Source organism: Phyllostomus hastatus, unplaced genomic scaffold (genome assembly GCF_019186645.2).
Source record: "Phyllostomus hastatus isolate PE091 unplaced genomic scaffold, TTU_PhHast_1.1 phas_scaffold_11, whole genome shotgun sequence".
In the NCBI taxonomy this organism is placed as follows: Eukaryota; Metazoa; Chordata; class Mammalia; order Chiroptera; family Phyllostomidae; genus Phyllostomus; species Phyllostomus hastatus.
The window spans coordinates 6,781,829-6,809,798 of record NW_025334005.1 but is presented as its reverse complement, the minus strand read 5'-3'; the positions used below and the strand labels follow the sequence as shown (position 1 = coordinate 6,809,798).

Below are 27,970 nucleotides of genomic sequence, written 5' to 3'. Positions count from 1 at the left end.
CCAGCGCCCGCCCCCACGGCCCCAGGCAGGCCCCTCCACTTCTCCAGCCCACCGGAGCCACAGCACTGCACAGGACACCTCGGCTCACTGTGGCAATCATTTATACGACACACAAGTGGTCATTCACCCAGTTCCGGAGCACTCGAACCAGCAGAGTCCATTAGTGATTTCGCTTTATAAATAACTTATGAGAAGCAAGCACAGTTGGCAAGGGACCGACAGCGCGGCTCGAGCGTCTCGTCTGCGCACCCACTGGGGGCACTCGGGCTGGGGGGGGCAGGCACCAGAAGGTCGAGTTTCCTTGTTGGCCCCCCGCACCCCAGGCCGCCAGACTCCGGGTGCTCGTGTAGTGGACATTTCAAGGCACATATGACTCCCTAACCGGTAGCAGCTCCAGGGTCTGCCCTTGAGACCTGGTTCCCATCTGCAACAGCCAAGTTAATGCTTTGATCCTCACGCCCCCTTTGGTCTGTTGTCGTGTCTCTCGCCGATCGGGCTCAAACCCCCCAGCGTGCTGGGGGCTGCGCGTGGCTCCGAGTCCCCGTCCTCGTCCTTTGCATTCTGAACACGAGAGAGGTGCAGAGAAACGGACTCCGACATACCGATGGTGTTTTAGGAAGCACCATTTGGGAGGTGACTGTTAGGGCATCTTTTGATGTCTGTCCTAGGGGGGATGTTGGGGGTGGGGAGTTACACCAGGGAGCCAGAGGAAGGGGACGGGGGGTGCTGCTGCGAAGGAGATTCAAGGCACTCGAGGAGTGGAGGGGCGGGGGCGGCCCCCCAGGAAGAGAGGGTGGCTGGGGAGGCGACCTGGCACTCCACTCCTGAGTGACCCCCCCCATGTGACCACGATCTCCTGGGTCGGAGCTACCTTCTCCCGTCCGTCCAGCCAGAGGGTTGGAAGTGGCCGCCCCCAGATTTTCCAGCCAGAGCGAGCCAGGTCCGGGCTCCACCCTCACAATCCCATCTTCTCGCCGAGCTGGCCCTGCTGCTGCCCTTCAAACCAGCATGCAGCACGTTTCTCTGACACCAGCTCATCAGAGTTCAGTTATGGCTTTTACGTGACTGAAAGTCATGAAGCGTTTTCCCCCGTCCTCGCCCCGTGACCCAGCCCTGGCCACGGTGCGTCGGGGCAGGCCATCCTTGAATGGACCAGAGGCACAAAAAGCTGCATCCCTTAGTGCAAGGCACCACGTCGAATATGCCACATCCCAGGGGAGGGGGGTGAGCGGGGGCCGGCGGACCCGCCAGCTGCCATGCCACCGGGGCGGGTCTGCACTGGGGGGCTCAGGTGTCCCGGAGCGCAGACACAGCAGACGGTCACGGAGGCAGAGCTCACTCATGCAGACAGCCACAGAGAGGCGCTGCGCTCCCAGCCTGGCTGCCACCGGACAGGCTAAGGCCGTCACTGGAGGGAGGCGTGTCCTTCTCCGGGGAGGCCCGTAAGTGCCGTGACAACAGGGACAACCGGGGCCCGCAGACTCCCAGCCAGGTCCCCGCAAGTCCATGGGGCGTGCCGACTCCACTTCCAATTTAACCTTGAATCTCAGCAGTAGGTGGGCCAAAGGTGTGGTACAGGTGGAAGTAGGGAAGGGCCTAGGGCCAGGACCCCGTCTAATACCCGGGCCAAGCAGGACCCTGAGGTGACGGAAACCCGTAGGGAGGAGCCGGCCCAGGGGGGTAGGGCGGCCGAGGGGGGCCTAAGGGCTGGGGCTGGCCCGGGAAGCCCGGGAGCGGGGGCTGCGTTGGGTAAGGAGGTTTGCCTCCTGTCGAGAGGTAGGGGTGCTGCTGAGGATAACCAGGACCGGGAGCCCGGCCCCCCGCCAAGGGGTACCCGGGCCCAGAGGCACCAGAGGGGGGCACAGAATAGCCAGGCCGGGGTGGCGTGCTCCTCTGTGGGGACCAGGAGTAGCCCGCAGCAGCCCTGGGTCCCGGCTGGGCTGACGGGTACGGGGGGCCCAAGGGACCACCGTAGGAAAGGGAGGGCGGGGGCACCCCCGGGAAGGGGGCCGGCTGGAGCGGGCCTTGGGCAGTAGGACCCACCGGCAAACTGGGAGAGGGGCTATAGGGCAAGGAGTAGGGAGGCACTCCTGAGGGCGCAGCCGGTGGCAGTGGTGGGGGCGGCGGCTCTTCGGCCGCGGGTGGCGTCGCCTGGGGCACTGGGCGGGACGGCAGAGGCGGGCGGAGAGGAGGGGCGTCACCGGCTGGCTCCTGGGAAGCTCTGGGCTTCCTCACCACATCCTGGAGCTTCTCCACGCGGACCCGGCGCAGATGGGACAGCATCCTCATGGAGGAGAAGTTCTCCAGGAATGTTTCCAAGGACACCTCACCCTCCAGGAATTTCTCAGCCATGGCCTGGAAGACATAGGTCAGGTGACAAGAGAGGCTTGCTGGGAACAAGGCCACCCGTGGTCCCCCAGGTCACAGACCAGCCACGGCCCTCCCACCTCCGCTGCCCTCTCTGGCTCCTCACTGCCGATATGCACACGCTCCACAGCTCACTCTGCCCTCCTCACCAGAGTACCAGCTGCTGGAGGGCAGGGACCATCTGTCCCAGTCACTGCTGTCCCCGCCCCTGCACTGTGCCTGGCCCCATGGCTACTGCCTGTGGGTGCTGAATAAGCGAGCAACACTGGCTGCTGGGTTGCTGGGGTGGCCAGCCCAGGGCTTCGGAGGGCCTGGCGGCTTCCTGCGCCCAGAGCATGGAGGACAAAGACTGGAGAGAGCCACCCGCCTGCCACCGCTGAAGGGACAGGCGCTCAGAGGAAGCAGAGAGGCCAGGCAGCCCCCGGGAAGCGGAGGGGCTGGGGCCCTGGCCTCAGTCCTCGGGGGCCCTGCTGCCCTGCGCTCCATCCAGGCCTGCCAGCTGCCTGTGACCCTGCCATCAGTCACCCATTTCTGCTTCAGCCAGGGAGACCGGGTCCCTGTTCTCCGCATCCTAAAGGCCCCCTCTGGGACAAAGGGTGCCACTCATCTTTGCAACCTACTAAGGCGCCCTCGTCCCGCCCTCTGCAGACACCCGGTGCTCACGACAGGGCTCCTGCCCTGGGGGCCGACGCTGCGCGAGGAAGAGGGGGTGCTGATGACCCTCTCACCTCAGACTCTTCTTCAATTTTCATGCTCTCGATCTGCAGAAGGTCTAGCAAGGTCCCTGGCTGCAGTGCCGAAGAGAATTTCTCTGGAACAGAGGGCAGAAAGGCTGACGGTTCAGGAGGATTCAGAGTTGGAGGCCAAGGCCCCCGCCAAGGCCCCCAGAGTGTCCTGTGTGTGCTGAGGCCGAGCCACTACCCTGTGGTGGCTCCCTCGGGCCGCCCTCCTGAGCGGAGAGGAGCTCGGCCGAGCCCAGCCCAGGCCTTCGCTAACCAGCCTCCCACGCCCAGCCCTGTTCGGGGCCCCACAGGGCACCGCGCTTCCCCGCTGTCACACCCTGACAGCCCTGGCCGCCTCCACAGAGGCAGTGCAGGGCGCAGGCTCTGTGGGCTCGAATCCCAGCTCCACTGCTAGCTGGCTGTGCGACCCTGGCCACACTCTGGGATCCCTGAGCCTCCTTCTCCTCACCCACCCTTCTATGGCCGTAAAGACAAAAATGCACGCAAAGCGCTTCTTAGCACAGGGCTGGGGCATGGTGAGCTGCAGTAACTGCTGGCCCTCTCCCATTCTGGGCGAGGGAGAGGGCATCTATTCTTCTATGCTATTTTTTTTAAAGATTTTACTTCTTTATTTTTAGAGCAAAGGGAAAGGAGGGAGAGAGGGAGAGAAACACTGATGTGCGAGAGAAACATCAATCAGCTGCCTCTCCCATGCACCCCAACTGGGGACCTGGCCTATGACCCAGGCATGTGCCCTGACTGGGATCGAACCAGCGACCTGTGGGTCTGTGGAATGACACCCGATCCACTGAGCCACACCAGTGAGGGCCTTCCATGCCACTCCAGCAGCTCTCCCAGTCCAACCTTGAGCAGCCCCCGAGTTAACAGAGCCCCCCAGGGCACCCTCCCGGGGTCCGGCCGCCCCTACCCAGCTTTGCCTTCTGCTCCTGGCACCGCTCCACAAGCTTCCGGAGCTCCTGGTACTTGTCCGAGAGGTTTGAGCGGCTGATCTCCAAGGGACCTTGGAACTCCAGGTTCTGCTCAGCCAGGCTCCGGTTGGTGGCCAGCGCCATCTCCCGTTCCAGCTGTAGGTCCTGGACCTAAAGAACAGGACGCTTGACCGTAAGAATCACCAACCACTACCACTCACCGCACAGCAGGCTGGTCCGGGGGCTTCTGGGACTCACTGCCCACCGTGGGCAACCACAACACTGAGCCCTCAGTTAGAGTCAGATGGACCTGGGTTCAAACCCTGAGCAAGCACTCTGACCAGGCACCCCACGGAGTGACTGCAAACGGGATCAATCGGATGGGCCCACACCCCAGCCCGAGAACGCCTCCTCCTGGAGGTGCAGGGCCACAGGCCCCGGGGAAAGGCAGCTACGAAACGGTACCAGGGCTTCTAGAAACCGCCTCCAGACTCAGGCTGCAACAGTGCGGAACTGCTGGGGTGTGGGGGTTCGAGTGAGGGCCCAGACTCCCTAGCACTGCCCCCTAGGGCCCCCAAAGGGCCGGGGAACTGGGTTGACACCTCAGGGGCATCTCTGTGGGTCCCAGCTATGGGGAAGGCCACAGGAAAGGGAGATGAACTTGACCCAAACTCCTTAAGTGCCTCAGTCCCACCCATAGGCCCTTCCTTCTTGGGCCCCATGACAGCCTGCCTCTACCTCGGGGGACTCCTGGGCCAGCCGATCAATGGCTTCCGGGTCATTCTGCATTGCCTCCAGCTCCTCCAGGGTCTTGTCTTTCAGGGTCTCCATCTTGCCCTGTAAACACAGAGTGATTCTGGTGTGAGGAAGAGAAGCTCGTGGGGAAGAGACCCCTGGGCCCATCTGTATTATCTGTGAAAGCGGAGAGTTTTGTGAGGATGCTTCCACCCTCGGGGGGGCGGCGGCTCAAGGAGGGGTAAGGGTCCCATTTAGTGTGTCCCTGCCACCCTGCCTGCCCCTCTCCCCAGAGACCAAGGAGCTGTCCAACCACGGACAGCAGGGCATGTGGAAGCACTCGGCAGCCAGGGGGAGAACACGGAGGAAGCTGCCCAAGGAGCAGATGGAAAGGGCAGGAGGAGAGAGCCAGGCAGCCGGGGACAGAGCGGAGACTGGCCCATGGTGGCCTGCGAGCCCTGATGACAGCGGCCACTCCGGGAGGTGGCTATTTCTGTCTGAGCCAGAAATAGACCCAACCCTCACACACACAGGCCCCGGGCTTCCACATCGCAGGCTCAAGGCCGCTGCGGGTTATATTTAGGCCACTGACAGCCTTGGGTCCCCTCGGTGTTCTCTGCAGCTGCCATCCTCCCCACATGCCACAAAACCGGACTGTCACATTCCCGTCCCCGTCCTCATCACCACAGGGGAAAAAAGGTGTCAAACTGGCTTCCAAGGCAATCAGGAGGAAAAGAAATGGACCGACCTGAATAGAATGCCCGCTCTGACAAAGAGCTAGTTTCGGCAGTCCCTTCCCTCTGCCATTCTGCCCGGAGGGACACTGACAGATTGTCTGTATGACAAGGGGTCACGGCCGGACCCCAGGGACCAAGAAGAGAAAGCATGCACATAAATACACCCAGTACTCACTTCCTTTCTGCTGACAGGATCCTCTCTGTTTATCTGTTTTTGGCTTTCCCAGAGAGGCAGTTTATAGCATTACTGTTGGTTTTACCCCTACAAAGGTTGCTAGTTTTCTGCAGATTCTGACACTACAGGAAATCTGAAGTACCCCACAACCCCACACCAGCGCCGGCCTCCAGTGAGCCGAAACCTGCCGCTCGGCCAAGGAGGCGTTTTGGAATCGAGCACCGAGGTTACAGCCAGAAGCAACCTTCTCTGGGGCCCAGTCTCCCCATCTGTAACAGAAACAGAGGCACCTCCTAGGGCCCTGAGAGCTGAGAAGAGAAACTGATAAATATTGACCACCCCACCCCCCATTTTCCAGGAAAGTCTTGCTTTATGCCTCACCTCCCTGCGTAGCTATCAACGGTGCCCCTTCCCACGCTCAGAAACACCCCGGTTCAGACAAATCACAGGCAGACCTCGGAGACCGTACGGGTTTGGCCCCGGAGCACAGCAAGGGAACGAGTGCCACAGCAACGTGGGTCCTAGTCTTTCTGCCGGTGGAGGACCTTGCCTTCGATTTGTAAAGATCACCACACCCCTGAAACACAATGAAACGGATGTGCCTGGATGCAGCCACCCTACTGATAACGTGCCACCCAAACAGAGCCACCACCACGTCCGTCCGGTGGTATCTACTGAGGGTGGAACGGAGCCCCCAACCTTGCAAGGAAGGACTGCCAGGCTTCAGTGAGCACCTGAGCCCCACCTGCCGGGCAAGCCCGGGAGGGGCCCAGGAATGCAGACTCTCCAGGAAATGCTGATGCAACCGATCCGGGGCCAGAGTCTGAGGAAGACAGCAGACGGCTCCTTGCTAGTCGTGTGACAGTGGAGGCTACTGGATACTGAGTGCCAGAGAATGAGTTTTACAATACATGTGCTATCCCTAATTCTTTGAGGTGGCAGTTGTCCCACTTGCAGATGGCAGAGTCAAAACTGAAACCTGCACCCTGTCTACACCTCCCCCCACTGCTCCCGAACCCGTGGTCTAAAAGCTGGGGCGGGGGACAGCAGACTGCACGGGACCCAGGGAGGAGCTGAGCTCCGGAGGCCCAGTGTCCTGCCAGGAGCAGGACAAGCAGGGCAGCATTCTGATGCATGTTGCACAACTTGGAAACATGTCGGGAGCCTGGGGTCAGTCAGACCACCCGAGTCCGAGTTCCGGGCCCTGCCACTTACCAGCCAGCGGACTCCGCCCAAGTGCAACCTGCCTGAGCCTCAGGCTCCTCATCTGTGAAATGGATCAGTGCAAGGTTCAGCGCGATTCAGTAGGTGGAGCGCCGGCTCAGCACGAGGCCTGAACTAGAACAAATGCCAGCAAGAGACTGCAACACTTCAGAACTTACTTATTCCTAAGGCCTCCAGGATGGCCCCACTTGCTGAGGCTCCGCAGCAGAGTGCCCAGCCCTATTCCACCCCGGGGAGGGGTCTGCCACCGAACAGGGCACTGAAGGGAAGGGGCTGGCTGTGAGGGCCCCAGTAATGGCCAAGGCTGCTGGAGCGCTGGCTCTGCTCTAGGTGCAGCTGGTCTCACAGACGAGGAACTAAGGTATGAGAGGCTAAACCGCACGGCTGGTGTGGCCCAGGAGACCAAACCCAGGCAGTCGGCCTCCAGGGTTTATTCTCCTCCGCTCAGCTCTGGGCCAGTGGCTCTCAAAGTGTGTTCCCAGCACCCCGGGGCAGTCTCCAAGCCCCTCTGAGGCTGTCCAAGAGGTCAGAATGACTTTCATGATCCAAAACATTCTTTTTCTTTTTACTCCCTTTCTCACATACAGGGGAGCTTTCAGAGGGTCCCTGGCATGTGATCATGCGATCATTCTGGCAGCCAATGTGTGTGCCTGCAAGTTGTGTTTTAAATTTTCCTCAGTTTTAGTTTCCAACACAGTGAATACTAACAGCTAAAACCCACATCGATGCAAACTCTGGGAAATTCAGTAATGGTAGCAGTGAAAGGTGTCCCTGGACCCAAAGATGCGCTGTCTGCCGCCCAAGGCTACGCTGCCTGCTGTGTAGGGCTGTCCCTGCCGGGCATGACACCTCCCGTGGGGCGTGGCTGAGGGGACGGGGCTGGTGCCCGTCCTAGGGAATTGCGGCTTTACTCTGCTCGGGGCTCCTCTGGTGGGCGGGCGCGTGGAAACCTCAGGGATAAGTAAGTTCTGTGGTGTTGGAGTCCTCCGCCAGCACTTGTCCTGGGGCAGGTCTCCTGCTAAGCTGCGCTCTGCCTGCATTCTCTCACCGAGTCTTGCACTAGCCCAGAGTCACAGAGCCAGGAAGTGGCCGTGCCCTCACCAGTGCGGGGACGCGGGGCGGTTGTCACCGCGTACATCAGATTCACCTGGAGTCCCCGTGGAACGCCAGAGCCCTAACACCTCCTCCAGACCCAGAACTTTACAATCTCCAGGGTTCTTAAAAAATTTTTTACATATGTTTACTGATTTTTTTTGAGAGGAAAGGAGAGAGAGAATCATCAATTGTCTGCCTCCCACATGCGCCCCCTTATGCACCCTCACCGGGAATTGAACCCACAGCCCAGGTATGTGCCCTGACCGGGAACCAATCCACAACCTTTTGGCATGCAAGACGATGCTTTAACTGAGCCACATGAGCCAGAGCTCCTAGGGTCTTAGTTTAATTTTTAAGTATATTTTATTGATTATGCTATTACAGTTGTCCCAATTTTTACCCCCTGCCCTGCTTCACCTGGTACCCCTTTACCTCCAGCAATCCCCCCCTTAGTTCATGTCCATGGGTCATGCATGTAAGGTCTTTGGCTTCTCCACTTCCTATGCTGTTCTTCACACGGCCCTGTCCATTTTGTTCCTACAAATTATGCTTCTTAATCCCTGTACTTTCCCCCCATTCTCTCCCTGCCCCCTCCCAGCTGATAACCCTCCACATGACCTCCATACCTATGATTCTGTTCCTGTTCTAGTTGTTTGCTTGGGTTTTTTTTTGTTTTTGTGTTTCTTTAGGTTTTGTTGATAGTTGTGAATTTGTTGCCTTTTTAATGTTCATGGTTGATCTTCTATTTCTTAGATATGGCCCTTTAACACTTCATGTAAGTGCTTGGTGATGGTGAACTTTAACTTTACCTTGTCTGGAAAGCACTTTATCTGCCCTTCCATTCTAAACGATAGCTTTGCTGGATAGAGTAATCTTGGATGTTAAGTCCTCGCTTCCACTACTTTGAATACTTCTTTCCAGTCCATTCTTGCCTATAAGATTTTCAGAAATCAGCTGACAGGCTATGGGCATTCCTTTGTAGGTAACCCTCTGCTTTTCTCTTGCTGTTTTTAAGATTCCCTCTTTATCTTTAAACTTTGGCATTTTAATTATGATGTGTCTTGATGTGGTCCTCTTTGGGTCCAACTTGTTTGGGACTCTCTGTGCTTCCTGGACTTGTGTGTCTATTACCTCTGCCAAATTAGGGAAGTTTTCCTTCGTTATTTTTTCAAGTAAGTTTTCAATTTCTTGCTCTTCCTCCTCTTCTGGCATTCCTATGATTTGGCTGTTGGCACATGTGGAGATATCCCAGAGATTCCTAAGCCTACCCTTGGTTTGTTTGTTTTTTGTTTTTTTTTTCTTAGTTCTTGTTTCTTCTTTTTATTCTGGTTGAATGTTTTTCTTCCTTATGTTTCAAATTAATTTGAATCCCAGCTTCCTTCCCTTCACTATTGGTTCCCTGTGGATTTTTCTTTATTTCACTTAGCGTATCCTTCATTTCTTCCTTTATATTGCTGCTGTACTGAGTGAGTTCTCTGAGCATCCTGATCACCAGTGTTTTGAACTCTGCATCTGATAGTCTGGCTATCTCTGTTTTGTTTAGTTCTTTTTCTGGGGTTTTGTTCTGTTCTTTCCTTTGGACCATATTTCTTTGTCTAATTAGTTTGGCAGCCTCCCTGTGTTTGTTTCTCTGCATTATTAGGTAGGACTGCTCTGAGTCCCTGTCTCAGTAGAGTGGCCTATTATAGAAAAGGCACCTGTAAATTGTGTGGGGCAGAGCCTCAGGTAAGTGCCAGCGGGGCAACCCGCTTCACTTCACCACTTTGTGGCTCTGTTGGGGGAGGAAGGAGGACTCGGAGAGGGGGCAGTGCTGCTGCCTGGTTTCTGGAGGTTTGCCCAGCACTTGCCCCACTTCCAGTCACTTCAATCACTCTCCGTATGCAACTGGCACCTTCCAGCTGCTGCCCTGGTGGTGAAACCCAGAGTGGGTGGGTTTCTGTATGTTGTTCTAAATCTCCGCAGGCCCTTCAAGCAGCAAAAATCCAGCAGTTCCTTCCGCCACCCCAACCCCTCCTGGGTTTTACAGCCAGAAGTCATGGGGATTTATCTTCCTGGTGCTGGGACCCTGGGCTGTGCAGTCTGGCCTGGGGCTGGATCACGCACTCCCAAATTATCCCTCCTGATTTTTATCCACCACACGTGAATGTGGGACTGTCATTCCGCCGCCTCCTCTCCGTCCGTCTCTGCAACTCTGCTCCTCCTATCCATCTGGATGAATGTGGCTTCTTCAAACCCTTGGTTGTTGGACTTCCACACAGCTCGATTTTCTAACAGTTCTGTGTGTTATTAGTTTTGAGATCTGGCTGCAATTCTTTCTGTGGTTGCGCAAGGAGGCAAGCCATGTCTACCTATGTCTCCGTCTTGAGTGGAGGTCCTAATTTAATTTTCAATGATGTTATAATAATGAAGCCACCCAGGCCAAACTAGCTTTGCATCTATGATCTTACTTTCCTCCTGTACCTGAGGGGATGCTAGTGGCTCCTGGCCTCGTCTGGTGGGCCTGACCTCATCTGACAGAGGAAAAGCAAAGACCGGGAGTGGAAGGGCTCTGTCAACCCCTCCCTCAGAGGCGGGACGGGAGTGCAGGGGCTCAGAGTCAGTCTCTGCCGGGACCTCAAGTGCCCTTCCCTTCAGTGCCCCTGGTCCGGCTTGTGTGGGTGGACCAGGCAGGCACCAGACCTTGCCTGAGAGGAGACACTGACTGACGAGGACCCAGCCTACAGCCCACTGGCTGGTTCCCACCAGCCACCAAGAAAGGGATATGCTTTAATCACAGTAAAGTCATCAAAACAAAATCTCTGTAAAACATTTGACTATTTCACAGCATCCTGAATTGTTTTCCCACTGGGGCTGACAAAAGGGTACCACTGACACCTCTGGGGATCTAGTGTGTACGTCCACCCTTCTTGAACTTGTAAGTGAACATGGCATTTGGTGGATGAGTCTGTGAAAGCAAAGTTCCCACGTCCTCTCTGCTGGGCTTAAAAGTCCCAGGTGGCCCAGAGCAGGGCCTGATGTTGCTAAAACTTGTGTGAGGCTCCTGCTGCTGCTTTGGGAAGGGACAGGGACAGGAGCAGCAGCAGCACCAAGGACGTAACTTGTCACCAAAGTTTGGTAGTAAGTGACTGTAATTACAGGGGTGGGCAAAAGCAGGTTTAGAGTTTTAACACTCTAATGAATAATAACACAGGGATAAACTCTTTTTCAAATACAACTACAAACCTACTTCTCCCATACTCTGTATTAAGCAAGAAAGACTTTCCTGTGTTAGGTAAAGAATGGTGGCCGATCAAGAAATCGAGGAACAAGTGAGTACCCTGGATTGATCACTCAGGGGTGCGCTGACGCATGCAGCCCACTGTACCATGACACACAGCCCCCTTAGGTCCGGGGCCCTCCGACCACCATCCAAATGATCACCCTTCTCTGGGATCTAACGCACCCCTCCCGGCTCTGTTTGACTGCCTTGAACTCCCCGTGGCCAAAGTCCTCTAACATTCACCTGCCGATCCACAGAGTCACGCTGTCTTTCAGACGGTGACAATTCTCCCCGGAGCGGGCCGTGAGTGAAACACACTGCTGTCCTGATCAGACCACCCTCTGCCCGGCACCAGCCCCAGCACGTGCCCCCTCGCTGGGGACGAGGATTCCATTCTGCGCGGGAAACCTGACATCCCAGCTCCAGGGGTGTGGCACCCCGGAGATGAAAGGGACAGGTTCTGGCTCCTATCTGTGAGGGCTATCTCTGGCACTCCCTGACTGGCAAAGACGAACACCCCCACATTTACAGGTGTGGAAACTAAGGCAGAGTGGCACGCCACTTGCCTGTGGTGACAAAGGAGGGGGCCCCAGACCTAGGAGCCCTGCCCCTGGCCTGCTGCCCCTTCTGCTGGGCCCCACCAGCCAGTCGCCCCCCTCACGGCACCTCTCAGGTCACTGCTGGCAGGGGAGGTGCACAGGACCCCGCACCCAAAGATGCCAACATTTTCTAGGGACTCCTTCTCCCTACCTATAAAATGGCTAAACGATCCCTGATGGTCACGGGGCCCCTTTCTTCTGAGATCAAAGCCCCTTGTAACCTCTCCCATTAAGTTACATCAGTGATTTTCAACCTCTGTCATCTCGTGGCACACAGAAACTAATTACTAGAATTCTGCAGCACCCTCCAAAAATATACTTTCTGCCATTCTGACCAAAAAATAGGTGTAACTTTGATTCATTCACACCAGATGGCCATTGTTGTGTTGGCTGTTGACATTTTTTATTTGACAATCTAAGGGGAAAAGAGGTCAGGGCCACTGACTAAACAGTCAGGTACTGCATGTTTTGTTTTGTTTTGTTTTGCAGACACAGAGAAAGGGACATCGATTTGTTGTCCACTTATTTATACACTCATTGGTTGCTTCTTGTATGTGCCCTGACCAGGGAATGAACTTTCAACCTTGGTGTCTCAGGGCGATGCTGTAACCAACTGAGCTCCCTGGCCAGGGCCAGGTACTGCACGTTTTAAAGACACGGGGGGCACAGCAGAGTGCCTCCGGCAGCCCACCAGCTGAAAACCGCTGACCTACATAACCACCCTAGTACGTGGAGTGAACACGAGGCTTAATTGCCTCTATTTCAGGGAGGAAAGGACGCTCAGAGAGAAATGGTGAAAGTACTGCCAAGTATTACAAAAGGTCTGACAAGCCATTTGGTATTTAAATTTCACAAGCGCCTTTGCCTACCTGCTCCACAGTCCCTCACCCCCCACAGGGGAGTCAGGAGGATAGCTGAAGATAACAAGATTGCAGGTCCCAAAGCCCCAGGCCGCTGGCCCCCGCCCCCAGCCCCCGCCAGCTCCCCCACGCTGGCCCACTGACAACATCTCAAACCCCGGCAGGCAAATGCCTGTCCTGTGAGCAACACCAGCCCCTGCAAGCGACCAGTGCCTTTCTTCCAGAAGTCAGAGCCGCCAGGGAGGCCGAAAGCAGCAAACACCTCTCTGGGTCCTTAATTTGGAAAAGGATAAAGGACCAGGACAATATGTTGCCCAGGGCCCCTGCTGCTGGCAGTGTTCTGCCCCCCGGTCACCCAAGGTGGCAGAAAAATCCAAACCCGTGCACTCAAAGTGGCCACAACCCCCAGGGACACACCATGCAGAGAACTGGAGGTCACTGAGCAGCCATCTGGGGGCCCAGAGGCCACAAGCTTTTGTGTCTGGAGGGCCTGACAAGCCCAATTACCTCACCCCACCCCACCCCCGGCACCCGGGCCTGACCAGGACCCCCCTCCACTTACCCAGGTGCCCAGGAGGACGTTGGGTACTCGGGGGTGGGGCAGTGTCTGGATGGAGTCTGCTATTTGGAAGGAGGGGGCAGGAAAGAAGGGTGTGATGAGAAGACAAAGGGAAGGAGATGGCGTGTTCACCACTGTGCTCCCAGGCGCACACAGAGAGCCCCTAACGACGTCCGCAGAGGCGCGGACAGGGGCAGGGAGGGCGGAACCCGTCGGCCGGCTGGTACACGCGTCCTCCGGGACGCGGGGATGTGAGAGCAGGGCTTCTCCCACTTCCCACACCTCACTCCTCTCCCCATGCTTTCACTGACGGACACACTGCTTACTCATCCCTACATGCCGAGTACCACGTGAGAGCCCAGGGAAAGGGAGGAAGGGTAAGTGGGGGCAGAGAGGTGTAAACAAGTACCTACTGAGTTCTTACTATATGCCAGACACAGCCTTAAAATACAAAACCTGAAGCTAATTCTCCAGGAACTCAGTTTCGTTTTAGAAAGCGAAACAGTTCACGGCGGATGGTGGTGAGAGGGAGCGGAACAGGGGTGGGGGCCAGTGGAGTAAGAAGTGGGGGGGTGGACAGCTCTGAGGGCTGGGTGTGCGCGCAGCCCCCAGGCCTCACCGAAGGGGCTGCTCGCACTGGGACAGGAGCCCGAGGGTGGAGCGCAGACAGCAGGGCCCTGGTGGGAGCCGTGGCTGGGAGGAGAAGGCTGCTGAGGGAGGCAGGAGGCAGCATGGCATCCACAGGTACAGCCAAGAAAACACCTGCTTTGGGGCCGACACCATCGACTCAAAGGAGACCGGCCGGGGAACAAGGTGAACAGGGAAGGCAGGGGCTAACCTGCGTCCCCTCCGTCATGAGGGGATGACGTCATGTATCCCTTGATACCAAGCCCTGAGAGGGGAAGAAAAGGTTTCTTTTCTTTCTCTTTCCTTTTTGTTTTGTTTTGTTTTGTCTCCTCTGAAGCTTTCACATCCACCAGAGATCACGGAAGTCACAACCCTGCACCCACGAGGACAAGGCAGGTGCATCAGAGGCCAAGCCTCTGGGCAGGGAGTGTCTCCCTCCGAAAAGCACGGGCTCCTACCCGGCTCACGTACCTCCGGCGGGTAGGGGGGCAGGTCTCCAAAGGAAGCTCCAAATCTAGATCCGTGTGCCATCTCCCCACTTCTAAATTCCAGTGGGAAATTCAGAGTTGTCAAAAACTGGGCGGCCTGTGGTTTAAACCCGAAATCAGCATGCCCTGCAAGAGAGACAGCTGCCAGGAGAGCGGATTCCGGATTCCGCAGAGAGGGGGCAGGACAGCACAGCCAGGTGACACACTGCAGGAGCCCTGCATTCCACAGCTGCGCCCCTGGGCGTTTGCAACCGGCACACTGAAAAAACAAAGCTTCTGGCCTCTGGCCCTTGCTGCTGGCAACGCTGGATCCCAGCTTCTTCCCATTACTTTGCATCCTGACTGAATCAGTCTCACATGCCTCGAACACAGGGAGCGTGACCTAGCGGAAGATGTGAGGCTCCAAGGAGAGGACACTGTGCCCGGGTGGACCTAGGCCAGAGGCAGTGCCCTTTCTCGCCCTGGGGAGGAAGGGGGAAGTGGCTGCAGAAGGTCTACGTGAGGCTGGCCAGGGCTCAGACTCAGGCAGCCTTCCAGATCCGTCCTTGATGGGGCCGGGGGGACAGCAAGGTACTGATGGATCGGTCAGTCTTGCTCCGTGAGGATCTTTGCCAGGATTGTTCAGCTCAAAAACTCAAAAACAAACAGCTTGGACTGATATCAGGTCCTTTAAAGAATAAACTTGGGAGTGGGGGGAATAAAAAAACGAAAGCAAAACGCAGCATTTTCTACGTGCAAGGTGCTCAGATCAGAGTAAGGCGCGCCAGTCCTGGAGACGGTCTGTGGTGCCCCCCACCTCAAAACAGTGAAAGCCCGCTCTCCCCACCCCCGCAGAATGCAGAGGGAGCAAGCACAGAATGTGGGGTCAGACGCTCTGGCTTTGCGCTTCGGCTGCACGGCGATTCAGCTGGGTGGCCTTGACCAAGTCCCTTGGGCTGTTTCCTTCTCTAGCAAACGGGCACTCCGGGGATAATGCCACGTGGGGCCTGCGTGCCTCCGGTGAGCAGGGCTGTGCAGGCTCCCGGGCACTGAACAGGCATTACTAATTCTGCTTCTTGGGGGCAATCTTAGGGGCGACTCCTGACACCCCTGGGGCTCAATACTGAGTCGAGCAAAACGACTGCCATTAAGGAATTCTAACACGGAACTGTGGCTGGGCCAGCGCTGCCGCTGTCTCTGGCTCCAGTCCCCTCCTCACTGTGACCAGACACCACTTCCTTGCCAGCTACTTCCAAGCCTGAAATTACCCTGCAAGGGGAGTTATAAAGGCCTTGGGATTTCTTGCAAATTCCCCACATCCACCTATGGTAGCATAGGAAAGCTGTTACCATAGCAACCCGCACAATTCAATCCCAGGGTGTTAGAATCCTGGCCCCATCCCACTCCTCACGTCGAAGAACACCTGCAGGTGCTGGCGCAAACTTCCTAATCCTGCTTCCTAACGAGGACACATTGGTTGATCCGATCCGTTTTTCTTCTTCCAAAATGATTCCAGCCACACAGCCAAGTATCAGGCTGTTGGGTCACCTGACTTCACACAGGAGGCGATAACAAATCAAACATCATGCGAGTCTCACATGGCTCAAAACACCACTGAATTCACCCATCCTGCAGCTCCGAAAGGTTGGCATGTACGCCCCAGAAGGGAGGCCTTCTCAGTGTTCAATCTTTCCAAGGAATTTCTGGAGTTGGGGTTGGGGCTGGAAACCCCTCCCACCCCCGATGCCAAGTGGTTAAGATAGCAGGAAAGGTAGTAGAAAGAGGTCAGGGCTTTAGAGGCAAATGACCCTGGATTTAATCCCAGCATGACCTTTACTAGCTACTTAACCTTGGGCAAATTATTCTGCCTTTCTGCCCTGGCCTGGCAGCTCAGTCGGTTGGAGCATCGTCCTGCACACCGCAAGGTGATTCCCAGTCAGGGCACATACTTAGGTTGTGGGTTCAATCCCCGGTCAGGGAGCGTACAGGAGGCAACTGATAGATGTTCTCTCTCACATCGATGTTTTTTATTTTTCTCTCTCTCTCCCCCTTCCTTTCTCTCTAAAATCAATAACCATATCCTCGAGTGAGGATTTAAAAAAATTCAGCTTTTCTTATTGTTTCTCATTAGTAAAATGGGGCTAATCCCACCAAAATCATCGGGTTGCTGTAAGGATTTAATGAGAATTAAACGAGAGTCTCTGGAGGTGCTAGGAAAAGCACCAAGCAGGTGCTAGGCAGCGTTAGTTCACACGCACTCACACCTCTCACACCTCGCTGTGTAAAACGCTGCCTGACAACCTTTCCAGGCACCGTCTGGGAGGGATCTTCAGGCCCCAGGGGGAAGCCAGGGGAACACAGGTGCCCCGTGTAAGCGTGCCCATACATCTCCAGGGCACTGTGCAATCTCTTAGGACAAGGCTTCCGAAGGAAAGTGTCATCTGCACGTAAATATTCACATAACCAACAGAATGCTCCCGATGTCCGATGTCCGCTGAGTAACTCCAGCTGACCCGCCTTCCCAGAGGCAGGCCCTCAAGTGAGAAGACTCAGGACTGATGAGCCTCGTTACCATACCAAACGGGGGACGCTCTCGGGGGACGCTCTCGTCGCCTAATTTTTCTCCAAACTGGATACTCCTCCCAGCAGACCTCCACCTCCGTTTCCATCAGGACTCTCACTTCCAATCCCCCAGGCTGTTCCGGAGGCACAGGCCCCGCCCCCGACCTCTGAGGGCCAATCACCAGGTTTTATCCAGTCAGTGTCACAGTGTTTTCAGTGCCTCCATCCCTGTCTTTCCACAAACTCCAAATGCATCTTCCCAGGGTCTCTTCCTTCCAACCGTCTGGATTACTTTTTTTAAACCCTCTTGCCCACTCCCTCTGCCTTCCCTAAAGCTCGTCCCCTCTTCCCTCCCTCCTCCCCTTACCTCCCACCTATCCCTTCAGTGGGGGCAGTCAGGACACAGTGCCAGGACATGCCACCTCCATGCTCTGTTCCCACTCAGTGTAACCACTCCTGCTGTTTTTCTAATTTTCAACTTTTTTTTGAGAGAAAGAGAGAGAGAGAAAGAAACATCAATGTGAGAGAGATTGGTTGCCTCCCATACACACTCTGACCAGGGATCAAACTTGCAACCTAGGCATGTGCCCTGATCAGGGATAGAACCCACAACCTCAGTGTATGCCCTAAACGGGAATCAGTCCTGCAACCTCTTTGGCGTACGGGGCAATGCTCCAACCAACTGAGCCATCGGCCAGGGCTCAACTTTTTTTCTAAAGGAGGACATTTTTGGCTTTTTTCAAACATTACCCATTAATCCGAAACCCTCAGTGCGCAGAACAAATCAGAGGCCATCCTCTGGGCAAAGGGGTAGAGGGAGAGCCCTATGACCCCTAGGCCTCAAGAGGGCTCCTCCCCAGGCACCTCCCCAGATACGGTTTGAAAACCACTCTCCTAACCCCTCACCTCTGCTGATCCCAGCCCTCCTCCCATCCTGGCTGCTGTCCCAGCCCCCCTCCCCCCACCCCTGCTCTACTCCCTTTCAGCTGTGATGTCTCACCCACCCAAAGGGCAGAGTGAGGAAACACTACCTGGTACTCACAGAGCATGGGTGGGGCAGGATGAAATCTAGGGAGGAGGAGCAAGGAAAGCAGCACAGGTGAGCTGACACCTGGAGGGTGGGCAGGCACTTTCAGGACCGAGAAGGTGCAGGAGAGAGGACGAGGAGGCAGAGGGAAGGCAGACAGCAGAGGCAGGGCGGCATGCCGGGGGCTGACTCCTGGAGGGCAGGGGTGGAGCCAGGCCTCACCACCTACCACTGCGCCCCTGCCCAAACCTCTGGGCCCCACCAGTGAAACAGCAAAGATGGCCGTGACCAGAGCTCATGTGCACAGCACTTACCACGCACAGAGCGCTGTTCTGGACACTCTCTACCTAGTGGTTCCTGTGACCCTCACAATGGGCCTTCGCCACTGTATATGCCTTGGTTTTCCTCATTTGACGGACAAGAAAACTGAGCCAAAGGGACGTTGCAGAGCCTGAATTTCACCCAAGGCAGCCTGGCTTTGGAGCCCACACGCTTCACCACTGCACTGCCGCTCGCCTCGGTCAAGTCCATGTCCACGAAACACAGTGCCCAGCTCCAGGTACAAACTTAATCAGTGGTGGTTACTGCTCCTATCTTTCAACAACACTCCTCAAGCACGGGGACTCCTGATGTTCAGAACCCAGAATAACCGTCCTCAACAAGTACCAGTGTGGTACCTACACTCCTTCACCATCCCTCAGGATAAGGCCAAACTCCCGGGCCAGGTGCACGGGGCCCTAGAGCCCCAAACCTCCCAGTGGCACCAGGAGCAGCCCCTCCCTCCTATCCACCTCCGCCCTGCAGGGGCAGCCCAGCGACTGCAGGCTCAGAGTCTGGAATGCAGACAGCCCTGCGCTCTCAGTCCCTACTGGCTGGGGAGCTGGGGCAGGTCACGGAAGCTCTCCATCCCTGGGTTTCTTCTGCAGGGAAGGGTGTCCGTGAGAATGAAGTGAACGGGCGGGATCTGCACCGCCGTGACTGAGCTCCTGCTCTCAGCCCACTCCTACCTCTGCAACTCAAGCACTTCCCACGTGGGTGCTGAAGAGAAAGAACCTGAGAGCCCTCCGGGGAGGCATCAGCCAACAGAGCGACAGGACTCCGGTGGCTGGACGGCACTCAGATCGATAGCATTCAGCTTCGGTCAGGATGATGGCCAAGAAACAGGTCGTTTAATGAGTAGCCGGTTCCTGAAACTTCCTGACAGTGAAGCACAAGCCACCCACTTGGCAAAGCCTCTCCCTTCTCTGGCCCACGGCTCTGACTGGGAGAGAAAACCATCCATCCCAGGCTGCTTCGCACCAAACTTCCGTTTGTTTCTCCTCTGTCCCGGCTGTTCAGAGGACGCGGGAGGGTCTCGATCTGCAGCTGTCAGTCCTCCACCCCCGCCCCACACTAATCTGCACAGAGTAAGCTGAGTTAGCAGGTTCGAACGTCCCTTTAGGAAGGATTAAGATTAAGGTCAAGGCAAAAGCACACTCAGGACAAATATCTAAGAGTCTGTAGGGAGCCAGCCAAGGTGCCTCTGTTTAAAGCCCAGGGTGGCCACACTCACTGCTCTCACTGATGTGGGGTCACCCCAGGCCAGTATAAGGTGGGATGGCTACAGAACCCGAGCCCTGCCAGTGGTGTCTCAGCCGAAAAACTTCCGGGCCCACCAGAGGCTGGCCACTGGGCTCAGGGCAATAGTGTAGCCACAGAAAACAAGAAACCAGGCCACAGGCTCCTTATATCTGCTCCTGGCTCAGGCAAAACTCCACGAAGACCATTATCTACCAGGAAAGAGGCAGGAATGCCAGACGCAGCACTGAGCTCTGGACTCATTTTCATCCTCATGCAGGATGTCTGCTCCGAGCCAGCCTCTCCAGAGCTGCCCTCCTGATTCCAACCTACCCCGCCCCCTCCGACACCCCAGTAATCACTAGGGCACGGTCAGTCAGCACTCCCGTGTCCCTGCTTAGAACCTTCCATAGTCCCCAGTGCTTCGGAATGACATTCAAAATCGTGTGCTCCTTGGCTCTGCATACAAGGCCCTGGGTCAGCTGACCCCAAGCCTCCCTTTCCAGCCAGATCGCCCTCCACTCCCCCACGGGATGCTCACCCCATCCCCACTCTTTCTGTTCTCCCTGCCAGTCCCAGAACCAACAGCAGGCTTGCAAGTCACTTGACAGATGTTCCACATCTGCGTAACGATCAACACAATAGGGGCCTTGCCCTCAAGGGGTCCTGAGCTCTGCCGCCTTCCCTTTGCCCTGGCCATTCCCTCCTCCTGGAATTTCCTTCCTATGCCTCCTCCAGCTTAAACATGCCTGCCCATCCTTCAAGTGTTTGGTCCTCTGGGAAGTGTTCCTGGATCCTCCCAAAGAATTAATTCATCCTGCCCTCCATGGTGCTCTGTAGGTATCACGCGGCACTTACTACGCAGGAATCAGCATCTCTACCCAGCAAGAACGTGAGCTCCCCCAAGGGCACAGCCCATGTCTCACTCATGTCTGCATGCCAGCACCCAAGTCCACGCTTAGCACACACAAGGCACTCGGTGACTGCTAACTAGACGGGCTTTCGCTTTCGGCAAACAGAGGAACAGGGACCAGACTTACTCCCCTGCCTCCGACAACTGAGAACCAGACAAATTAATGAAATGAAACAGCGGTTTTCAGACAATGAGTCAGGCAGTGCACAGGGCACTCCTGAGAGAGAAAAACAAACAACTGCCCCTCCAACTGCCCTAACTTGCTGCCTAGAGAGTTTCCAAGCCCTGGCACAGGCAGGGGGAACCCAGGCAGAGCCCAGCAGTCTCCTCGAGCTGGGGAGAGGAAGCTGGGAGTCCAGACGCTCCAGGAGCCAGAGTTTGCAGGGCAGAAAGAACATCAGGAAGGTGAGAGCGGCACAGAGAGAGAGCTCTAGAAGTCTGCAGAGGGCCCCTCCACTTTCCAGCGGAGTACAGAGAGTAATCATCAGCATTAGAGGCAACAATCTTCAGACCTCAAAGTGAGCCAAAAATGATTTGTGTCCCCACCAGCCAGGGTAGGGAAACCTCATGATTCACAGGACATAATAAAGCACTGCAGAGGGTATCGCCTTGGTAGTGCAAAAAATTAACTCTGGTCTAAAGGCTGCTTTGATCCCAGCTAACAAAACTTAAAGAATGGAACTGTTTCCAAGTACTTAAAAATATCCCAAAACAATGCCAAGAATAATCACAGAAATACAAAAATATCAACGCCCAACAGGATTAAAATCTGCGACATCTGACCCGCAGTCAAAAATTAGCAAAGAAGTAATAAAAATGATCCCTAATGAGGGGGGAAAAACAAAGACAGACTCAGAAATATAGGTAACTGGATTAGCAGGCAAGGGCTTTAACATGGTTATTACAACCGTATTCCATATCTTCAAGAAGCTAAAGGGAAGACTGAGCATGTTAAGTAGAGACATGGAAAACGTAAAAAAGATCAAAATGAAACTTCTAGATATGGAAACTACAATGTCTCAGGTAAAAAGTATATCAAATGGAACTAACAGAAGTTTGGATGCGGCAGAAGAGATCAGAGAACTTGAAGAAACAGCAATAAAACTTCCTGAAACAAACCACAAAGAGAAGAATATTTAGGGAACACACGAGGAGCATCAGAGAGCTGCGGAACCGCCTGAAGCATCGAATACACATGTAACTGGGGTCACCAAGGAAAAAGAAATGAGAACAGACAGAACATCTGAAGAATTGCTATCTGACAATTTTCCAAAATTTCACAAAAGCTAAAAACCCACAGATCCAAAAACCTCGATTAACCTAAGCACAAGAAACATGAAGAAAAACATGTACCCACACCAAGGTACAACATAATTAAAGTGTTTAAAACCAGTGATAAAAGAAAAGCAGCCAGAAGAGAAAAACATACATTATGAGCAGAACAAAAAAAATATGACAGCAAATTACTCACAGGAAGCAAAGCAAGCCAGAAGATACTGCAACTGCCTCTTTAAATGTTGAAAGAAAAATAATAAATCTAGAATTCTATACCCAGAGAAAACACCTTCCAAAAACAAATGCAAAAAATGCAGACTTTCTCAGGCATCCAAAAGACAAAAGAACACATCACCAACAGACGGGTGCTACAAGCAATATTACATACAGCCCTCAAATCAGAAGGACCATGAAACAAACTGGACACCTGGATTTATGCAGAGGAATGAAGAGCAGCGGAAATGAGAAACATGTAAGTAAATATGAAAGGTCTTTTCTCTTTCATCTCTTTACTAAATAACTGAGTGTTTAAAGCAAAAATAACAACAACATATTGTGGGATTTATAACAATATAGAAGTAAAATTGTGACAATAACATTATTAAGGCCAAGGGGGGTAAATGAAAGCACAGTCCTGAGATTCTTGTACTGCATGTGAAGTGGTACAATACCACGTAACGGTGAACTGCGACAAGTTCAAGGTGCACACCATGAATCTTAAAGCAACCACAAAAAAAGCGTTATAGTGAATAAACCAATAAAGAAAACAAAATGTAATCATAAAAGTGACTCCATCCCAAAGCAGTTAGGAAAAAAAGGAAAATGAGAAGAAAGAACATGGAATAGATTGAAAAAAAAATAGCAAGATGAAAGAGTTAAACCCAACTATAGTAATAATCATATTACATCCAAATGGTCTAAACATCCCAATTAAAAGGCAGAGATTAGAAAATTGGGTTTTACAAAATGCAAAACCCATCTATATGCTACCTGCAAAAGACCCTTGTTAAATACAAAGACACTAACAACTAGTTTAAAAGTAAAAGTATGTAAAGAGATACATCGTGCTAACACTAATTTTTAAAATTCCCATCCATTATTTTAATTGTGGTAACACATACGTAACATTTACTGCCTTAAGCATTTTTAAGGGTACGGCTGAGGGGCATCAAGTGCATTCACACTGTCCTACAACCATCACCCCTATCCACCCACAGAACTTTTTCATCATCTCCAGCCGAAACTCTGTCCTATCAGCGCCCCTTCCCTCCTGCCCGCAGGGCCTGGAAACCATGGCTCTCCCTCCTGTCTCTATCAATTTCACTATTTCAGGAACCCCACAGAAGAGAAGCCACGCACTGAGTCTCCTTTAGTGGCTGGCTCGTTTCACTTACTTCTTCAAGTTTCATCCATGCTGTAGTGTATGTCAAAACTCCCTTCCTTTTTAGAGCTGAGTAACAGTCTATGGTAGGTACGTACACACTCATCTGGCAGCTTCCACCCTTTGGCTGTTGTGAATGCTGCTGCCATGAACATCATGTGCAAATCTGTTTGAGGCCCTGCTTATACCTCTTTAGGACGTGCACCCAGAAATGGAACTGCTGGATCATATAGCAATTCTATACTTAATTTTTTGAGGAATTCCGTACTGTTTTTCACAGCAGCTGCATAGGTTACATTCCCACCAGCAATAAATAAGTGTTCCAATTTTCCCACAGCTTTGCCAACACGTCTAATGTTTTTGATAGCAGCCATCCTAAATGGTAAGGGGTACCTCACTGTCATTTTGAGTTTCATTTCCCCGGAGACTAGTGATGCTGTGTGTCTTCGTGTGCTTATTGGCCATCTGTATATCTTCTTTGGAGAGATGTCTAGTCAAGCCCCTTACCCATTTCAATCAAGTTGCTTTTCTGTTGTTGAGCTGTAGTTCTTTATATATTCTGGATATTAATCCACTAACACTAATTTTTTTAAATGTGAATTGACTATATTAAAATGAGACAAAGTACATTGCAGAGCAAAAACACAGTATGAGAGATTAAAAGGGTTATTTCATGATAAAGGAGGTCAATTCATCAAAGGGACATAACATTCCAAAATGTTTATGTACTTAATAACAGAGATTCAAAGCACAGGAAGCAAAAACTGATAAAACTACAAGGAGAAATACACAAATCCTCAATTATAGTTACGTTTCGATGCCCCTCTTTCAATAACTGATAGAACAAGTAGAAAGAAAAGAAGTAAGGAGTAAAGACTTTTAACAGCACTACCAACCAACTGGACGTAACATTTACAGAACACTCCACTCACAGGCAACAGAAAACACATTCCTCCCAAGTGCTCGCAGGACATTTATGAAAGTTGACCACATTCTGGGCCATAAAACAAGTCTCAGTTGAAACAATTCAAATCACACAAAATACATCCTCTTTGTTGTTTACAAAGAAGTTAAATTGGAAATCAGCATTTACTGGACAGAAAGAGAATCAACACCATGATGTTGACTTTGACTCTTTTGCTACTTGAAATCCTGCTCAAGCCCTGGCTGGCGTAGCTCAGTGGATTGAGCACAGGCTACGAACCAGGCATCGCAGGTTCGATTCCCAGTCAGGGCACATGCCTCGGTTGCAGGCCATGGCCCCCAGCAACCGCACATTGATGTTTCTCTCTCTCTCTCCCCCTTCCCCCTCTAAAAATAAATAAATAAAATCTTTTTTAAAAAATCCTGCTCAAGAGGGAACAGATAAATTAGCAGTGGGACTACAGGTACTTATACGTCCTCCATGCTGTGCATACCTGACCTGGTTAAATAACCTGACTGGGTTATCTGTTTATCATACCTGGGTGAGTCTCTCCTTCTCTCTCCTCTCCAGCCCATCCTAAGCCCCAGGGGCCCCGCTCCATCAGCCCCAAACAAATCACGACAAACCTGTTTGGTGTCTGCCCAAGTCTTTCACAGACTTGTGAAAGGGAAACACTCGTGAGTGGTGAAAGCAGTGCCATGGAAGAAGCACCTGCGAAGCAACTATGACGTCACAACTCCCAAAGCCTCAGAGACTACTGCTGTTACAGAGTTCTCTGTGATAACAGACAACTTTCTGGGAATAAGTCAGAATCTTCTGAAAACTCCAGACCCCAGGCAGAAGCTAAGAGCGTTTCCAAACAACAGAGATTCAATCGGATTAAAACAAAGTCTTCAAAGACCTGATTAGGTCAGCCTGGAAAAACCCTACTAGTACTGGCCAACAGTGTCCAAAGATGACTCATGTGGCTAGTTACACCCATGCCCTTTTAGGATTTAGGTCAGATTAGCCAATTCCGAGGCAATAGGATAAAGAAAACAAGATTCCCTAGGAAAAATATCACTTCCAAGCTCAGCATATCTACAAACTTCTTCAGGTAATGTGCTTCCCAAACCTTCCTTATCATATAAGAATCGCCCAGTGTCTATGTTAAAATTACACACTCCTGAGACCCCCACCAGACAGTCTAAGCAGGAATCTCCAGATGTGTGGCTCTGGATTTTTAATAAGCATCACAGATGATTCTTAAGGTCCAGCAAGTACACATTAGCTCTGAAATGAGAGTAACAGGTTAAAAATTCCAACTCAGCTGTTTACCAGCTAGGTGACCCTAGCCAATGTATCTACCATATTTCGAACTCACTTTTCTCCTGTTAAATGGGATCAGCACCTACCTTGCAGTGTTCTCAGAGTTCAGCACATTCACAGAGCTCTCTGAACAGTGCCAAGAGCATGTGCAGCCACGCAAGAAATCAGTTACTGCTACCTAAAAAACCGCCACCAGTAGTTGCCAAGACGAAGAAATAAATCTGCAATAAAAATGTTTTACCTAATGGAACTTACAATGGCACCAAACCACATTTCTGAGATAATATAGGGAAAAAAGCTTTCCTGGGCACTACCACTGACAAGAACAAAGACTCTCACTTCAGTGTCCAGTATTTTGCCCCAAGTCTTCACTCCCGTCCAGAACCAGCGGACAGTCCTGTACAGGGCTGCAGCTTTGGACAACGGCCAAAAAAAAAAAGCTTTCAATCCCAAATCCCTCGGTCACCATCACCTCCAGCTCAAGGGCTGACAGTTGCAGACCTGACAGTCAGGTGGCAGCATCGCTGGGTCAACCAGTAGGAAATAAGACTCTTGCATAAAAGGCAGGGAGCCCGATCTACAGGGTGGCCAAGGCCTGAGTCAGCAACGGGATCTCTGGGATACTGCTGAAGCAAAGGGAAGTGACTCGGTGAAGTTTCCAGAGCTAAAGGTGGGCATTACTTAGATGAGTGAGCGCAGACACTGCGTGGCTGAGAAAGCACTGCCTTGTCTTAGGGGCTGAGACCCTGACCCACAGCATGAACTCCGCCAGGAACACACAACATAGCCTCAGGTCACTTCCTCCGTCGCTCATAAAGTGGGAAATCAGCACCTCATTGGCTGTGGCGGAGGAAACGTAGGGGAACCAGGGACCTGCTGGAGACACAGAGAGTCCCAACTTCCCATTTTTCGACTTTATGATGGTGTAGTAGTGATACGCAATAATAAATGATGACATATTCACAGGTTACTGTAAAACAGGCTTTGTGTTCAATGACTGTGCCCAACTGTAGGCTAACATCTAAGTGTTCTGAGCTCATTTAAGGTAGGTTAGTCTATAAGCTGCAACGTTCAGAAAGTTAGGTGTATTAAATGCATTCTGAGTTATTTTCAATTTACGATGGGTTTATCAGGACTCAACCCTGTTGTAAGTCAAGGAGCCTATTTATGCATTTATAGTATACCTATACATATATACATACACACACACACACACACTGCCCTTTGTACCCAGGAAGTACCAGGCCCATGCTGGACAAAGACACCAATGCCCTCGGTCCCCAGCAAGTCCAGGGATTAGAATTTGTCGGTGATGCTGGGCAGTCCAAGGCTGGGTGCAGAAAAAAGTGTAAGAACAGAGTCCAGGCTTCAAGCCCATGCTGTCAGTGCCCTGGAGAATGGGCACAAGTCCAGGAGACAAAGACCAGAGCGACCCTCCGACCCCGCGGGGCCACCACCTCCCGAGTCCTCTTCCGGTTCGACTGCACTCTTGGGCCTGCTTCCCCATCTGTACAATGGGCAAACTGGCTCTAACGTCACCAGAACGGTGACCAGCAAAATGCTCAAACAGGGAGTGGAGGGTGAAGCGCGGGGGTGAGAGGGGCGGGGCTGGAGGCGCGACCTGCGGGGTTAGCCCCGGCTGCGCCTCGCGCCCTCCCCTCACTGCCTCCCTCCCACTGCGAGGGGCAGGGGAACCAGACCTCGGTGGCAGTCACGCGCCCCTCGTGCCCAATCACCGGCCTCCACCAGAATGAGGCGGGAAGGAGGGGGCGCGCCGGCGGCCATGGCAGCGCCACCCCCGTCCCCGTCCTTGCCCCTCCCCGGGTCTCGCTCACCTGCCCGGGCCGCCGCCGCTGCCACAGCTGCCGCGGGTTAAACCACAGCCCACGCCCACACTTCCGGGGTCCGCAAGGCCCTCCTACTCCTGCCGGATGTGGCTCCCCTCCAACGTCCGGGTCTGGGAGCGGGGCCCACACCGCTCGTCCCTCTACCGCGTTGGGCACCTCACGTTCCTCTGAGTCACGACACCGGCCCTCCTCATCAGACACACTCTCGGGCACGAGGGGCCACACCCACGGGAAGGCCCACGAGACCCCGCCAGGACGGCGGACGCCCCGCCCCCTCAGGCTTTTGGCCCCACCCCCAGGGGGGAACACCGCCCTTGAGGTGGAGACCTGGCCCCCCTTGGGCGAGTGCGCCTGCGCAGATCTTCCCCCCTCTTTTCGGTTGGGTAAGCCAGGAGTTGCAAGTTTACAGGGCTCAGCTTGGGGGAGGTTCCTCGAAGCAGCGCAAAAGGGGCCCGAGGGAAAACTAATGAAATGCCAGTACCTAGAGGGCGCCCTAGAAGGTCTGAGCTCACACTGCGGAACCCCCACGCTAACCAAATACTCAGTTTCGTGACACCGTGGCTCCAAGATTGGAGGGACCACAGAACTAAGTGTCTCCTGGGAAACGGCCGTGCACGTCAGTCTGGAACTGACTGGCAGGTGTCGCAAAACAACTCTTGAGTAGTTTCTCCTAGAGTAACCTGTTTCCCAAGGCCCTAGATAACACTTTTAGTCCATCTGTGTGGGTAGTGCTTTAAAAAATCACAGGAGTCCTTATGCCTCACCCTTGTCCACAATCACGAGGCCGATGACCCACAACGGAGGGTCCTGATGCTTGCTC

General features: G+C 53.6%; 1 protein-coding gene across 5 annotated transcripts; it reads right to left on the bottom strand.

Moving 5' to 3' along the window:
• Positions 1-84: 84 nt before the first annotated feature.
• Positions 85-27,416, bottom strand: VPS37C (VPS37C subunit of ESCRT-I). Of its 5 annotated transcripts, none has more exons than XM_045855205.1 (5): positions 27,139-27,416; positions 4,757-4,855; positions 4,018-4,189; positions 3,096-3,178; positions 85-2,355 (listed from the first exon to the last, which is right to left on the bottom strand). In XM_045855205.1, the coding sequence occupies exons 2-5, from the start codon at positions 4,847-4,849 to the stop codon at positions 1,615-1,617; spliced, it is 1,089 nt and encodes a 362-aa protein (XP_045711161.1). In that variant the 5' UTR covers positions 4,850-4,855; positions 27,139-27,416; the 3' UTR covers positions 85-1,614. The 5 variants fall into 5 exon arrangements, with proteins under 5 accessions (XP_045711161.1, XP_045711165.1, XP_045711163.1 ...); XM_045855209.1 differs by lacking the exon at positions 27,139-27,416 and adding an exon at positions 25,390-26,187; XM_045855207.1 differs by lacking the exon at positions 27,139-27,416 and adding an exon at positions 24,622-25,353.
• Between the last annotated feature and the right edge of the window lie 554 nt (positions 27,417-27,970).

Excerpts from the sequence above, each read along its gene's own strand:
- VPS37C (XM_045855204.1), bottom strand. The coding sequence starts at position 14,419 with ATGGCACACGGATCTAGATTTGGAGCTTCCTTTGGAGACCTGCCCCCC. Across the intron at positions 4,190-4,756 it reads TGGCCCAGGAGTCCCCCGAG|GTCCAGGACCTACAGCTGGA; the intron begins GTAGAGGCAGGC and ends CCTGTTCTTTAG. Across the intron at positions 3,179-4,017 it reads GGAGCAGAAGGCAAAGCTGG|AGAAATTCTCTTCGGCACTG; the intron begins GTAGGGGCGGCC and ends CCTCTGTTCCAG.